This window comes from Mobula hypostoma, chromosome 17, assembly GCF_963921235.1.
Source record: "Mobula hypostoma chromosome 17, sMobHyp1.1, whole genome shotgun sequence".
In the NCBI taxonomy this organism is placed as follows: domain Eukaryota; kingdom Metazoa; phylum Chordata; class Chondrichthyes; order Myliobatiformes; family Myliobatidae; genus Mobula; species Mobula hypostoma.
In genome coordinates this window covers 14,055,851-14,069,751 of record NC_086113.1, presented here as the reverse complement: position 1 = coordinate 14,069,751, position 13,901 = coordinate 14,055,851, and the positions used below count along the sequence as shown (strand labels likewise).

Genomic DNA, 13,901 nt, shown 5'->3' with positions numbered 1-13,901 from the left:
TACAATCTATAATCTGCAGCAGCAGTAATAACAATAGTTTCAATTAAGTGCAAAAAGGCTGAAGTCTGTGAGAGGCTATTGTGATAGAATTGTTCTGCAATAATAGTCCAGACTCTGAATTAGTTGATGGTAATTGTGTGGCACAATATCACGATTAAAAGTTTAACAATGCAGAAAAGCCATGGGGGAAGAGTATTCATCTTGGATGAAAGTTTGCTGAAACATTCTTGGTTTTCTGCTATATAAATAGTAGTTTTGCCAAAAGGAAGAATCCTAGCAATCTTTGACAGTTACTGACCCTGACATCAACATTCTAAAGATGTACAGATTAGGGTTAGTGAGTTTCAACATGCTATATTGGTGTCAGAAACAAGTTGCGACTTGCAGGCTGCCCCCAGCATAATCCTTGCTGATTTAATTTGACACAAACGACTCATTTCACTGAATTGGAGTGTCTTGCCATGTTCTATCCCAAAACAAAGTTGACAATTCCAAAGCTAGAATCGCACAATAGCAATATTTATCTTGGTCATAACACTTGAACACCATGCCATTTATATCCATATGCGATGCCGTAATAGCTTTGTCAAAAATAATTCACTTTTACTGTAATGTTCAGTATGTATTCAAAAGAATCATAAAAATTTGTACCACAGAAGGAAACTATTTTGCCCACATCAGCCAAAATATAGCTAATTTAGAGAAACACCTCTTCCAAGTGTGCTGCCTGTGGCATCATCCACGTACATTTCAATTGGGTTGAGCATTTCAAACAAAAATTGCAGAGTAGGCTTTGAGAGGTTGGGGGTGTTTAATGGCCCTTCAGCATCAGAAGACCATCCTGAAACACATCGAGGGCTGCTGAAACCCATGATTGAATTATACTTCTGTAGTTCATAATATTGTATGTACCTTCACTCTAGGCTCATTTTGTTGTGAAATTCTTCTTCCATATCTTTCCCTCTCTTCTGCCATTTTCCTTAAATTTATGCCCCCACCCCAAAAGTTTATTAATTTCTCTGTTAAGAGAAATGTCTGAGAATTAAGCCTCTGAATACATTCAATCTTGAGCAATCATAGATTTACATAACTCAGGGAAAAACTCCTCAGTCTCCTGTATTTCAAAGGAACTAATACCACCAAAGGCTATTTTTATTCACAGCTAAACCTCTCCAGAGTTGGCAATATCATTTGTATCCACTAAACCCCATTGTGTCTTTCCCTTATTGTGGTGACTAGAACTGTATGCTGTACTGTAGCTGAGGACAAACTAATTTTTTGCTGCTCTTGTATGCTATGCTTTTACCAGCAATAGGAATGGATACGAGCCACCTTCTTAACCCCCTCATCTACATGCTTTACTGCAATCAGGGAACTGTGAATCTCGATATCGTTTTCTCTTCTCAGTTACCCACCATTGATTGTGTATACAGTTGGATTTACTGCTTTGGAATTGGTTGCTCTGGATTTTCAGCATCTGCAGAATCTCGTTTGCTCGTGTATACCCTTACCTTGTTTATCCTCCTTGGAAGTGGGGAAGAGCTGGGTTAATAAGAGAAGTGAACAAAGGCAGAGCTAGAAGTCTGGCAAAGTTTAGACAAAATGCCACAGTGGAGCAGAGAGTACGGGAGAGAACTCCTGTAAAGAACACAAGGGAATTAAGTGCTAGTCTGTTGAGAAGGTATATTAATATTGATGATTATTTTCAGAATCAGAATCAGGTTTATTATCACCAGCATGTGACGTGAAATTTGTTAACTTAGCAGCAGCAGTACAATACAATACATAATATAGAAGAAAATACACAAAATAAAATATTAAAAATAATAAGTAAATAACTAAATCAATTACAGTATATGTATATTGAATAGATTAAAAGCTGCACCAAAAAAAAGTGAGAAAAGGGCATGACCTGGGTGCTTGAGGTCCTTAATAATGGATGCTGCCTTTCTGAGATACCATTCCTTGAAGATGTCCTGGGTACTTTGTAGGCTAATAACCAAGATGGAGCCAATTAAATTTACAATCCTCTGCAGCTTCTTTCAGTCCTGTGCAGTAGTCACCCCCCGCCCCCCGACCCATACCAGACAGTGATGCAGCCTGTCAGAATGCCCTCCACGGTACATCTATAGAAGTTTTTGAGTATATTTGTTGACATGCCAAATCTCTTCAAACTCCTAATGAAGTATAGTGGCTGTCTTGCCTTCTTTATAGCTGCATCGATATGTTGGGACCGGGTTAGATCCTCAGAGATCTTGACACCCAGGAACTTGAAACTGCTCACTCTCTCCACTTCTGATCCGTCTGAGAATTGGTATGTGTTCCTTCGTCTTACCATTCCTGAAGTCCACAGTCAGTTCTTTTGTCTTACTGACGTTGAGTGCCAGGTTGTTGCTGCGACACCACTCTACTAGTTGGCATATCTCACTCCTGTATGCCCTCTTGTCACCACCTGAGATTCTACCAACAATGGTTGTATCATCAGCAAATTTATAGATGGTATTTGAGCTATGCCTAGCCACAAAATCATGGGTATATAGAGAGTAGAGCAGTGGGCTAAGCACACACCCCTGAGGTGCACCAGTGTTGATCGTCAGCGAGGAGGAGATGTTATCACCAATCCACACAGATTGTGGTCTTCTGCTTAGGAAGGCGAGGATCCAGTTGCAGAGGGAGGTATAGAGGCTCAGGTTCTGCAACTTCTCAGTCAGGTTTGTGGGAATTAAGATATTAAATGCTGAGCTATAGTTGATGAACAGCGTCCCGACATAGGTGTTTGTGTTGTCCAGGTGGTCTAAAGCCGTGTGAAAAGCCATTGAGATTGCATCTGCCGTTGATCTATAGTGACGATAAGCAAATTGAAATGGGTCCAGGTCCTTACTGAGGCAGGAGTTCATTCTAGTCATGACCAACCTCTCAATGCATTTCATCACTGTAGATGTGAGTGCTACCGGGCGATAGTCATTAAGGCAGTTCACATTATTCTTCCTAGGTACTGGTGTAATTGTTGCCTTTTTGAAGTAAGTGGGGACTTCCGCGCATAGCAGTGAGAGGTTGAAAATGTTCTTGAATACTCCCGCCAGTTGGTTGGCGCAGGTTTTCAGAGCCTTACCAGGTACTCCATTGGGACCTTCTGCCTTGCGAGGATTCACTCTCTTTAAAGACAGCTTAACATTGACCTCAGATACAGAGATCACAGGGTCATCAGGTGCAGCAGCTGTACACAGCTGTAGTTGTATTCTCCCTTTCAAAGTGGGCATAGAAGGTGCTGAGTTCATCAGATAGCAAAGCATCGCTGCCATTCATGCTATTGGGTTTCACTTTGTAGGAAGTAATGTCTTGCAATCCCCGTATTTTTTTGGAATTGCTCTATCTCTTGTATAAATTTTATGTTTATAAAGTGTAGAGATGACTTCAAATACAGAGGTCCATTTAACCAGATAAACCAAAGGTCTACTTAGTCAACCAACACACACAAAATGCTGGTGGAACGCAGCAGGCCAGACAGCATCCATAGGAAGAAGTACAGTCGATGTTTCGGGCTGAGACCCTTCGTTTTGAAGGGTCTCAGCCCAAAATATCGACTGTGCTTCTTCCTACGGATGCTGCCTGGCCTGCTGCATTCCATCAGCATTTTGTGTGTGTTGCTTGAATTTCCAGCATCTGCAGATTTCCTCGTATTTGGGTCTATTTAGTCTATGTGTTCTTTTATTTGGAATTTTCTGTGCAGTTCCATGCGCTGCACAAAATATCCCATGATAATCATACCTACACAAACTTCAATAATTTTGTTTCCTATCCGAATTGCTGTAAATAATGTTAGATGAGATGAATTTGAGCCCCCTGGTATGAGAAAAATATTGGAGCTGACTAGTGTGCTTGTTGTATTTTGGCAACAGCATGATGCATTGTGAAACAATGGGACCTGAGTGGGCTCTTCAGAAACTTCACACATAAAAGAAATTTCTGATTTCATTTAAGGCGTTCCGGGGTAGTTGTAGAATTGGAAATTTCTGTTTTAATCAACCCATCACTTAGCACTTTGTGCAGAACATAGAGTGTGGGTTGGAAATTTGGTGGAGAACAAAGTCTAACTTCAAAAACAAGAAAATGAATGAACACTGTCAAATAGGGGTGAACAAACAAGCCTGAACCTTGCAGTGGCTCAATCTGTTCATAGGAATAGCACTCAGCTTCTGAGGACCATCAATGGATGGGAATACGACCCCTTGGACTAAAGACGTGGACCCTCCCATTCACCTCCATGACTATTGAGGTTGCTATGGACACCGATCCAATGATTCCTCACAGCGAAGACACAGCAACTGTGATCATTGCAGGGAGCCGGTGTCAGGAGCCACACAGGTCACATAGATGCAAGTTATCCTAACAAATTCTTGAAGCCAAATTTTCTGAAGTTTGCTGTTTGTGGTGATGTGACTGAATGGGTTTTAATGAATGACAGAGAAGCTACTTCGCATATCAATTGAGGATAAACTCCAATTTACGTGGAGGCATGTTTTGTTATCATTTTCACCTTGATCCAGGGAATAACAATCAAATATTTTTCCGCTTTTGCAGGACGTGCCTATGGTTCGATACCATTTCCATCGATGTACAGAAAGGTTAGTGTTGATAGTTTTGCGTCATCATCTTGTGATAGCCTACAGCAGAGGTCGCCAACCTGGGGTCCACGGACCCTGTGCTTCATGGTATTGGTCTATGGCATTAAAAAATGTTTGGGAACTCTTGGTATGTTTGTTCTTATATTTGAGGTTGCTGAGATTTTCATTGGGATGATTTAACAATGCTGTGAATTTTTCATAACAGCCGTTGCAGAGGTGAAAACGCCTTCATTAAATGAACAGCGAGGAATTTTATATAATTACCAAGCTTTTAAATGGCTTTGATCAAAATATGAATATGCCAAGAGATTAGTATGTTATTACATGCAAAACAAGTAAATTACGAATAATTCTGATGCCTTAATTCTTTTTACGGGACTAGGCTGCCGTTAAGTTCTATCCCTGCCTATGAAGATGCTAGTTTTACCTTTATTTCGCAGTCAGCTGGCCTCTGAAAATTCCCCTGAACCAGCAGATGCTTGGGGTACAGAAATAAACATAGAAAATAGGGCAGGAGTAGGCCATTTGGCCCTTCGAGCCTGCACCGCCATTCAGTATGATCATGGCTGATCATTCAGCTCAGAACCCTGTCCCTGCCTCCCTCTTAAATATAGCCAATGAACTGGCCTCAACTATTTCCTGTGGCAGAGAATTCCACAGATTCACCACTCTCTGTGTGAAGAAGTTTTTCCTCATCTCGGTCCTAAAAGGCTTCCCCTTTATCCTTAAACTGTGACCCCTCGTTCTGGACTTCCCCAACATCAGGAACAATCTTCCTGCATCTAGCCTGTCCAATCCCTTTAGAATTTTATACATTTCAATAAGATCCCCCCTCAATCTTCTAAATTTCAGCGAGTATAAGCCTAGTCGATCCAGTCTTTCATCATATGAAAGTCCTGCCATCCCAGGAATCAATCTGGTGAACCTTCCTTTTACTCCCTCTATGGCAAGAATGTCTTTCCTCAGATTAGGGGACGAAAACTGCACACAATACTCCAGGTGTGGTCTCACCAAGGCCTTGTACAACTGCAATAGTACCTCCCTGCTCCTGTACTCGAATCCTCTTGCTATGAATGCCAGCATACCGTTCGTCTTTTTCACCGCCTGCTGTACCTACATGCCCACTTTCAATGAATGGTGTACAACGACACCCAGGTCTCATTGCACCTCCCCTTTTCCTAATCGGCCACCATTCAGATAATAATCTGTTTTCCTGTTTTTGCCACCAAAGTGGATAACCTCACATTTATCCACATTAAATTGCACCTGCCATGAATTTGCCCACTCACCTAACCTATCCAAGTCACCCTGCATCCTCTTAGCATCCTCCTCACAGCTAACACTGCCGCCCAGCTTCGTGTCATCCGCAAACTTGGAGATGCTGCATTTAACTCCCTCATCTAAGTCATTAATATATATTGTAAACAACTGGGGTCCCAGCACTGAGCCTTGCGGTACCCCATTAGTCACTGCCTGCCATTCTGAAAAGGGCCGTTTATTCCCACTCTTTGCTTCCTGTCTGCCAACCAACTCTCTATCCACATCAATACCTTACCCCCAAGGCCGTGTGCTTTAAGTTACTCGTCCTCCCTGCTCATGTCCTTCTTGAAGTCCAAGACCAACTGGTATCACAGGCTAGAACCTGTTTTTCAATCTGTTTTAAATGTGTTTTCACGGTTCAAGATTGTTTGTTGTCATTCGTCAGTCCACGAGTGTAAAGGAGAGTGAAATGATTGTTACTCTGGATCTAATGCAACATAAAAATACACAATAAGGACTAAACAAAAGCACATGATAAATATAAATGTAAAAGCAATGAAACACAATGTACAAGTAACAGTTTGGCTGTATATACTGTACATAAGATTTTTACCAAAATTTCACTCTGCTTTTCATCTTATTGTCATGAAACACAGTTTTAAGACCAGCAACTAACTATTTGCAAAACCTGACGCATTCTTGTGTCAAGCAAATTATGTGTATCCTCAGAGGTTTCTCCCAATTTCATGATGTCGCACTTGGCGGATAAAGTGTTTTACTCTAAACATCAAAAGATTAACTCATTTTACTGTTACAGAACAAAGTCACAAAAGAGAAGATTTGAGGAGGAATTAAACGAAAGAATGATCCGAGCTATTGATGGAATTAATTCACAAAAGTAAGTTTACATTAATATAGTCTTTCAGAATAAAAATGGAAGCAGACAATATATAACTTAAAATCAGAGTTTAATATAATGTCACACAATTTGCCTAATGATTCTTTTTGGGGCAGTTATCACTGTTCCCTCTAAGCTGCATGGGTGCGCAATCACACATATAGCCTTTGTTGCCACACAGCTGTATTTTTTAAAAATATAATGTTAATTTAAAGTGCCATGCAGTTATCAGTCTGTGTGTAAAACTTCCTGCTCAGAGCAGTAGTTGCGAACTTCCCACTATTCAGGACATCTACAGCGACAGGTGTGTAAAAAGGGCCTGAAGGATCAGTGGGGACCCGAGCCACCCCGACCACAAACTGTTCCAGCTGCTACCAGCTGGGAAACGGTACCGCAGCATAAAAGCCAGGACCAACAGGCCCCAGGGCAGCTTCTTCCAGCAGGCCATCAGACTGATTAATTCGCTCTGACGCAATTGTATTTCTATGCTATATTGCCTGTTCTGTTCTATATCTTGCTGTACATGCTATGTATTACAAATTACTATAATTTGCACATTGTACATTCAGATTGAGATGTAACATAAAGATTTTTACTCCTCATGTATGTGAAGGATGTAAGAAATAAGGTCAATTCAATTCAGTTAAGTAGTTGATCGCACAGCTGTAAAAAAAAATTAGAGGGTACGTTGGTTAGTCTCTGTAACTTGAACAAATTTAATGATTTTATTATCTCATCACATGAACCAATGCAGGGCAGTAACAAACCCTTCAGCCCTACTCTTCTTTTGGAGAATAACATAGACAAAATTATAAAAGTAAATCTAGCCAAACTGCAAAATAACCACTTGATAGTACTCTAATTCATAAAGATAAATGTGCAACTGTATGTCCACCAACCAGCCAGAGATTGGAGAAACAGTGAAGTAGATCTAGAACAGGGGTTCCCTACCTTTTTTATACCATGGACCAATACCATTAAGCAAGGGGTCGATAAACCCCAGGTTGGAATCCCCTGATCTGGAGGGCAAAGATCCACTAAACCACTATCATCACAGAAATGGGCCAGATTCTGGAGTAAAGTAGAAAGACTTAAAACAACTCTCAACGCATTCACTTCCAGTCTCAATGAAATCTCATCTGTCAGAGCCACCTCCACTTCCCACAGCATATATGCTGATCCCTCACCTCGCTCAGACCCTGGACCTCTGACCTCTCCAGGTATTGTATCAGCAGCCATGCACACTTTCCCTCTGATTTGCTGCACAAGTTCAGCAGGTCTTTCAGTCAAAGGCTGTCTGTTATAATACAAAAATAAAGAAGATGCAATCGCAAGAACAGCATACCAACCTCTCTGCTTTCATAGAAGGTTAGGAGTGTTTGGCTTGTCTCTGAACCTGTACCGTTGAAAGTGTCCTGATTGATTGCATCACAGTCTTGTACGGCTATGCAAATGCGCAGGAACATAAGAAGCTGCAGAGAGTAATAGACTCCACACAATACATCATAGGCACATCCTTCTCCATCATAGGGAGTACTTACCTATACAAGACGGATGGTTTACACCTGAATCCGAGGGAGACCAATATCCTTGCAGCCAGATTAGCTAGAACAGTTGGGTGGGGTTTAAACTAATTTGGCAGGGGGATGGGAAATGGAGTAATAGTGCTGAGGGTGGGGCAGTTGGTATACAAGCAGAGGACTTGAGTAGTGAGACGGTCAGGAAGGACATTGAGCAAAATTGCAGTTGGTGGGATGAGTTGCAACGTAACGGGACAAAATCAAAAAGGGTGACAAATACATATTTGAATGCACGCGGTATACGGAATAAGGTTGGTGATCTTGCAGCACGGTTAGAGATTGGCAGGTATGACGTCGTGGGCGGCACTGAATTGTGGCGAAAGAACAATATATTTGGGAGCTTACGTGTTGTATCGAAAGGACAAGCAGGTAGGCGGCGGGGGGTGGGGTGGCTCTGACGGTAGAAAATCAAATCAAATCCTTAGAAAGAGGTGACATAGGATCGGAAGATGTAGAATCATTGTTGGTAGAGTTAAGAAACTGCAAGGGGTACAGACAATCCTGATGGGAGTTATATACAGGACTGATCAGTAGGCTGGATGTGGGGGACAAATTACAATGAGAGATAGAAAACTCATGTCAAAAGGAAATGTTACAATAGTCAGGGGGGATTTCAATATGCAGGCAGATTAGGGAAAATTAGGTTGGAATGCCAATGAGATGACCTTTGTGAGCAGCTTGCTGTTGAGTCCATTAGGGGTAAGGCTCTTCTAGATTGTATAATGAACTGGATTTATTTAGGGAGCTTAAGGAACCCGTAGGAGGCAGTAATCCTAATATGATAGACTTCACCCTGCAATTGGAGAGGAAGAAGCTGAAGTCAGATGTATCCCTATTACAGTGGAGTAAAGGGATTATAGAGGCTTGAGAGAGGAGCTGGCCAAAGTTGATTAGAAGGGGATACAAGCAGGGATGATAGCAGAACAGTACTGACTGGAGTTTCTGGGAGCAGTTCAAAAGGCACAGGATAGGTAAATCCCAACGAAGAAGTTTTCTAAAGGCAGAATGAGGCAACTGTGACTGACAAGGGAATTCAGAAACAACATAAAAGCAAATGAGAGGGCATATAGATGGAGCAAAAAATAGTGAGAAGTAAGAGGATTGGAAAGCTTTTATAAACCAACAGAAGGCAACGAAACAAAGCCCGTAAGGAGGGAAGAGATGGAATATGAAGGTAAGATAGCCAATAATATCAAAGAGGTTACCAAAAGTGTTTTCAGGTATATAAGGAATGAAAGAGAGGCGAGGGTAGATATCGGAATGCTGGAAAATAATGCTGGAGAGGTAGTGATGTGGGACAAGGAAATGGCAGACAAACTGAATAAGTATTTTGCAACACACGCAAAATGCTGGTGGAATGCAGCAGGCCAGGCAGCATCTGTAGGAAGAAATACAGTCAACGTTTGGGGCCGAGACCCTTCGTTGACAGTACTTCTTCCTGTAGATGCTGCCTGGACTGCTGCGTTCCACCAGCATTTTGTATGTGTTGCTTGAATTTTCAGCATCTGCAGATTTTCTCGTGTTTAAGTATTTTGCATCAGTCTTCATTGTGGAAGTCATTCGTAGTATGCCAGTAGTTAAGGAGTAGAGGTGAGTGCAGTTGCTATTACCGGGGAGATGGTGCTTCAGAAGCTGAATGGTCTGAAGGTAGATAAGTCACCTGGACCAGATGGACCACAGTCCAGGGTTCCTAAAGAGGTAGTTGAAGAAATTGTGAATGCATTAGTAATGATATTTTAAGAATTGAAGTATTCTGGCATGGTTCCAGAGGACTGGAAAATTGCAAATGTCACTCCACATTTTAAGAAGGGAGAGAGGCAGAAGAAAGGAAATTATAGGCCAGTTAGCCTGACCTCAATGGTTGGGAAAATGTCAAAGCCTATTATTAAGGATGAGGTTTTGGGGTACTTGGAGGCACATGATAAAATAGGCCGCAGTCAGCATGGTTTCCTCAAGAGAAAATGTTGCCTGACAAATCTGTTGGAATTCTTTGAGGAAATAACAAACAGAGGAGGTTTACTAAAATGTTACCTGGTTTCATCTCCTAAGTTACAGAGAAAGGTTGAACAAGTTGGGTCTTTATTCTTTGGAACGTAGAAGGTTGAGGGGAGACTTGATAGAGGTATTTAAAATTATAAGGGGGATTAATAGAGTTGACGTGGATAGGCTTTTTCCATTGAGAGTGGGGGAGATTCAAACAAGAGGACATGAGATGAGAGTTAAAGGGCAAAAGTTTAGGGGTAACACGAGGGGGAACTTCTTTACTCAGAGAGGGGTAGCTGTGTGGAATGAGCTTCCAGCAGAAGTGGTTGAGGCAGGTTCGATGTTGTTTAAAGTTAAATTGGATAGCTATATGGACAGAAAAGGAATGGAGGGTTATGGGCTGAGTGCAGGTCGGTGGGACTAGGTAAGAGTAAGGGTTCAGCACGGACTAGAAGGGCTGAGGTGGCCTGTTTCCGTGCTGTAATTGTTATATAGAACATTACAGAACAGAAACAGGCCTTTTGGGTTATATAGGGTAGACGAAGGAGAATCTGTGGATGTTATGTACTTGGATTTTAAGAAGGCCTTTGACAAGGTACCGCACATGAGGCTGCTTAGCAAGGTAAAAGCCAATGGTCTACAGGAAAGATATGGATAGGGCATTGGCTGATTGGCAGAAGGCAAAGAGTAGGAATAAAGGGAGCCTTTTCTGATTGCTGCCAGAGACTAGTGCTGTTCCACAGGGGTCAGTGTTGAGACTGCTCCTTTTTAAGTTCTACGTCAATGATTTGTATGACGGAATTGATGGTTTGTGGCCAAGTTTGCAGGCGACAAAAGATAGCTGGAGGAGTGGGTAGTGTTGAGGAAGTATAGAGGCTACAGGAGGATTTAGACAGATTAGCAGATTGGGCAAAGAAGTGGCAGATGGAATATAGTGCTGGGAAGTGCATGCTTATTGGTAGAAGACATAGAAGTGTAGAGTACTTTCTAAACAGAGAAAATACAAAAATCCGAGGTGCATAGGGTCTTGGGAGTACTCGTGCAGGATCCCCTAAAGGTTCATTTGCAGGCTGACTCAGTGGTGAGGAAGGTAAATGCATAGTTAGCATTGATTTTGAGAGGATTAGAATATTCATTTATTTATTTATTGAGACGCAACATGGAATAATCCTTCCCAGCAACTTCGAATTTAATCCTAGCCTAGTCAGGGGACAATTTACAATGACCAATTATGCTATTAACCAGTACGCCTTTGGACTGTGGCAGGAAACCTACATGGGCACAGGAAGAACGTACAAACGCCTTACAGGCAGCGATGGGAATTGAACTGTGGTCTCCTATACTGTAAAGTGTTGTGCTACACTCCCATGCCTCCAAGGATGTAATACTGAGGCTTTATAAGGTATTGGTGTGGCCACACATGGAATATTGTGAGCAGTTTTGTGCCCCATATCTAATAAGGGGCGTGCTGACGTTGGAGAGGGTTCAAAGCAGGTTCACAAGAATGATTCTGTGAATGAAAGAGTTTTCATATGTTGTTGCCATAGGCAGCTGAGGAGGCCAGGATATTGGGAGTGTTTAAGGTGGAGGTTGATAGGTTCTTGATTAGTTAGGATATGAAAGGTTATGTGGAGAAGGCAGGAGAAAGGGATTGAGAGGGAAATGGTTCAGTCATGATTCAAATTGAAATTGAAATATCTTTATTGTCATTGCATAGTATAATTTGTCATGCACCAATACAGCGAAAATGAGCTTGCAACTCTCGTACTCAATGCTATAAAACAACAAATAAATAAATAAACAATAAATAAAATCAGGTAACCAGCCAGTACCAGCAAAAGCACAACCCAGATGCATGACGGCCATAAAACCAGTATTAAAGTAGCAATATAACAAATTTATGGATGATGCTTGATCGATTGGTTCAGAGCAATTATAGCTCTGGGGAAAAAGCTATTTTTCAGTCTGGAAGTGCGGGCATAGAAAATCTTATAACATCTGCCAGATGGAAGAAGTTCAAACAGATGATTGCATGGGTGTGTATTGTCCTTACAGATGCTTGTAGCTTTCCTTAGGCAGCCAGAGCTGTAGGTGTCCTCCAGGACTGGGAGCTGTGTCCCGATGATCTTCTGTGCGCTAGAGACGACCCGCTGAAGCGCTTTCCTATCAGCGGCTGTACAACCGAGATACCACACAGAGATGCAGTATGTTAAGATGCTCTCTATGGTGCAGCGGTAAAGGGTCACCAGCATCTGTTCAGATAGACCAGCTTTCTTCAGCGTCCTGAGGAAAAACAAGCATTGCTGTGCTTCCTTAACTATTGTGGTGTTAGTGGACCATGTAAGGTCTTCCGACATATATATTCCCAGAAGCCTGAAACTGGACACTCTCTCCACTGTGTTTCCGTTAATGTAGACTGGAGCATACTCGTCATCCCGTGACTTTCCAAAATTGATAATTAGCTCCTTAGTCTTTGCAATATTAAGAGACAGGTTGTTCTCTGAACACCAGCTCATTCAGTTCTGTACCTCCGCTCTGTACACCGATTCATCTCTGTTAGAGATCAACCCGATCGCTGTTGTGTCACCTGTGAATTTGACGATGGTATTGGTGTTAAATGCAGGTACACAGTCATAAGTGAAGAGGGAGTAGAGTATGCAGACATCCCACCTTTCCCGGAAGTTCCGGGAGTCTCCCGCATATTAATTGTGGCTCCCTGATGCCCGCAAATTATATACAATGTCCCAGAAATTGATTTTTTTGAGAGCGAGCGTGAGAGAACGCGCGAGAAAGAGCAAGAGAGCGAGCGCAAGAGCAAGAAAGCAAGCGCGAGTGAGAGCGACCGCGAGACAGAGCGAGAGTAAGAAAGCAAGCACGAGTGAGAGCGTCCGTAAAGAGAGAGAGTGAGAGCAAGAAAGCAAGTGAGAGCGAGAGAGAGAGCGAGAGCAAGAGCGAGAGAGTTCCAAAAAAAGTCAGAGTGGCAGAGTGTTCCAAAAAGAAAATATAAAACGTACATCACCCCAGACTACACTAAAGTGTACCCCTGCCTAATAGGGGTCAAAATAATGACAGTGTTGCTCGCTGCACTATTTGCAACAGTGACTTTTCTTTTGCCCGTGGTGGGTTAAGACTGTAAAAGACATGTTGAGGTGAGTTTAACAGTTGTCATTTGTTCATTAGCATAGCTAACGTTATTTAAACGAGCTGGCTAGCTGCTAAGGAGCTACTCTATTGCAGACATCCCACCTCTCCCGGAAGTCTCCCGCAAATTGATGGTGCTGCCTCCCTGAAATGAGTTTTTGCAGGGTGGGATGTCTGAGTATGGGACTCAATACACAACCTTGTGATGTACCAGTGTTCAGGATAGTAGTGGAGGACAGGTGAGGGCCCAGTCTCGCTGCTTGTGAACGCTCTGACAAGAAATTCAGGACCCAGTTGCAGAGTGGTGAGCTGAGCCTAGCTGGTGGAGTTTGATGAAGTGGCGGAGCGGGCTCAGTCAGCCAAATGGCCCATTTCTGGTCCTACATCTGATGGTCGTATGGTCTCACATGAGAC

General features: G+C 42.3%; 1 protein-coding gene across 3 annotated transcripts in view; it reads left to right on the top strand.

The window, feature by feature from the left end:
- LOC134357865 (adenylate cyclase type 2-like) overlaps positions 1-13,901 on the top strand; it is a 523,538-nt gene that overhangs the window by 411,278 nt on the left and 98,359 nt on the right. For all 3 annotated transcript variants that reach the window (XM_063069584.1, XM_063069586.1, XM_063069585.1), the window contains exons 12-13: positions 4,582-4,625; positions 6,703-6,783. In XM_063069584.1, the coding sequence (XP_062925654.1) occupies positions 4,582-4,625; positions 6,703-6,783 (125 nt within the window). The remainder of the gene's footprint in view (positions 1-4,581; positions 4,626-6,702; positions 6,784-13,901) is intronic.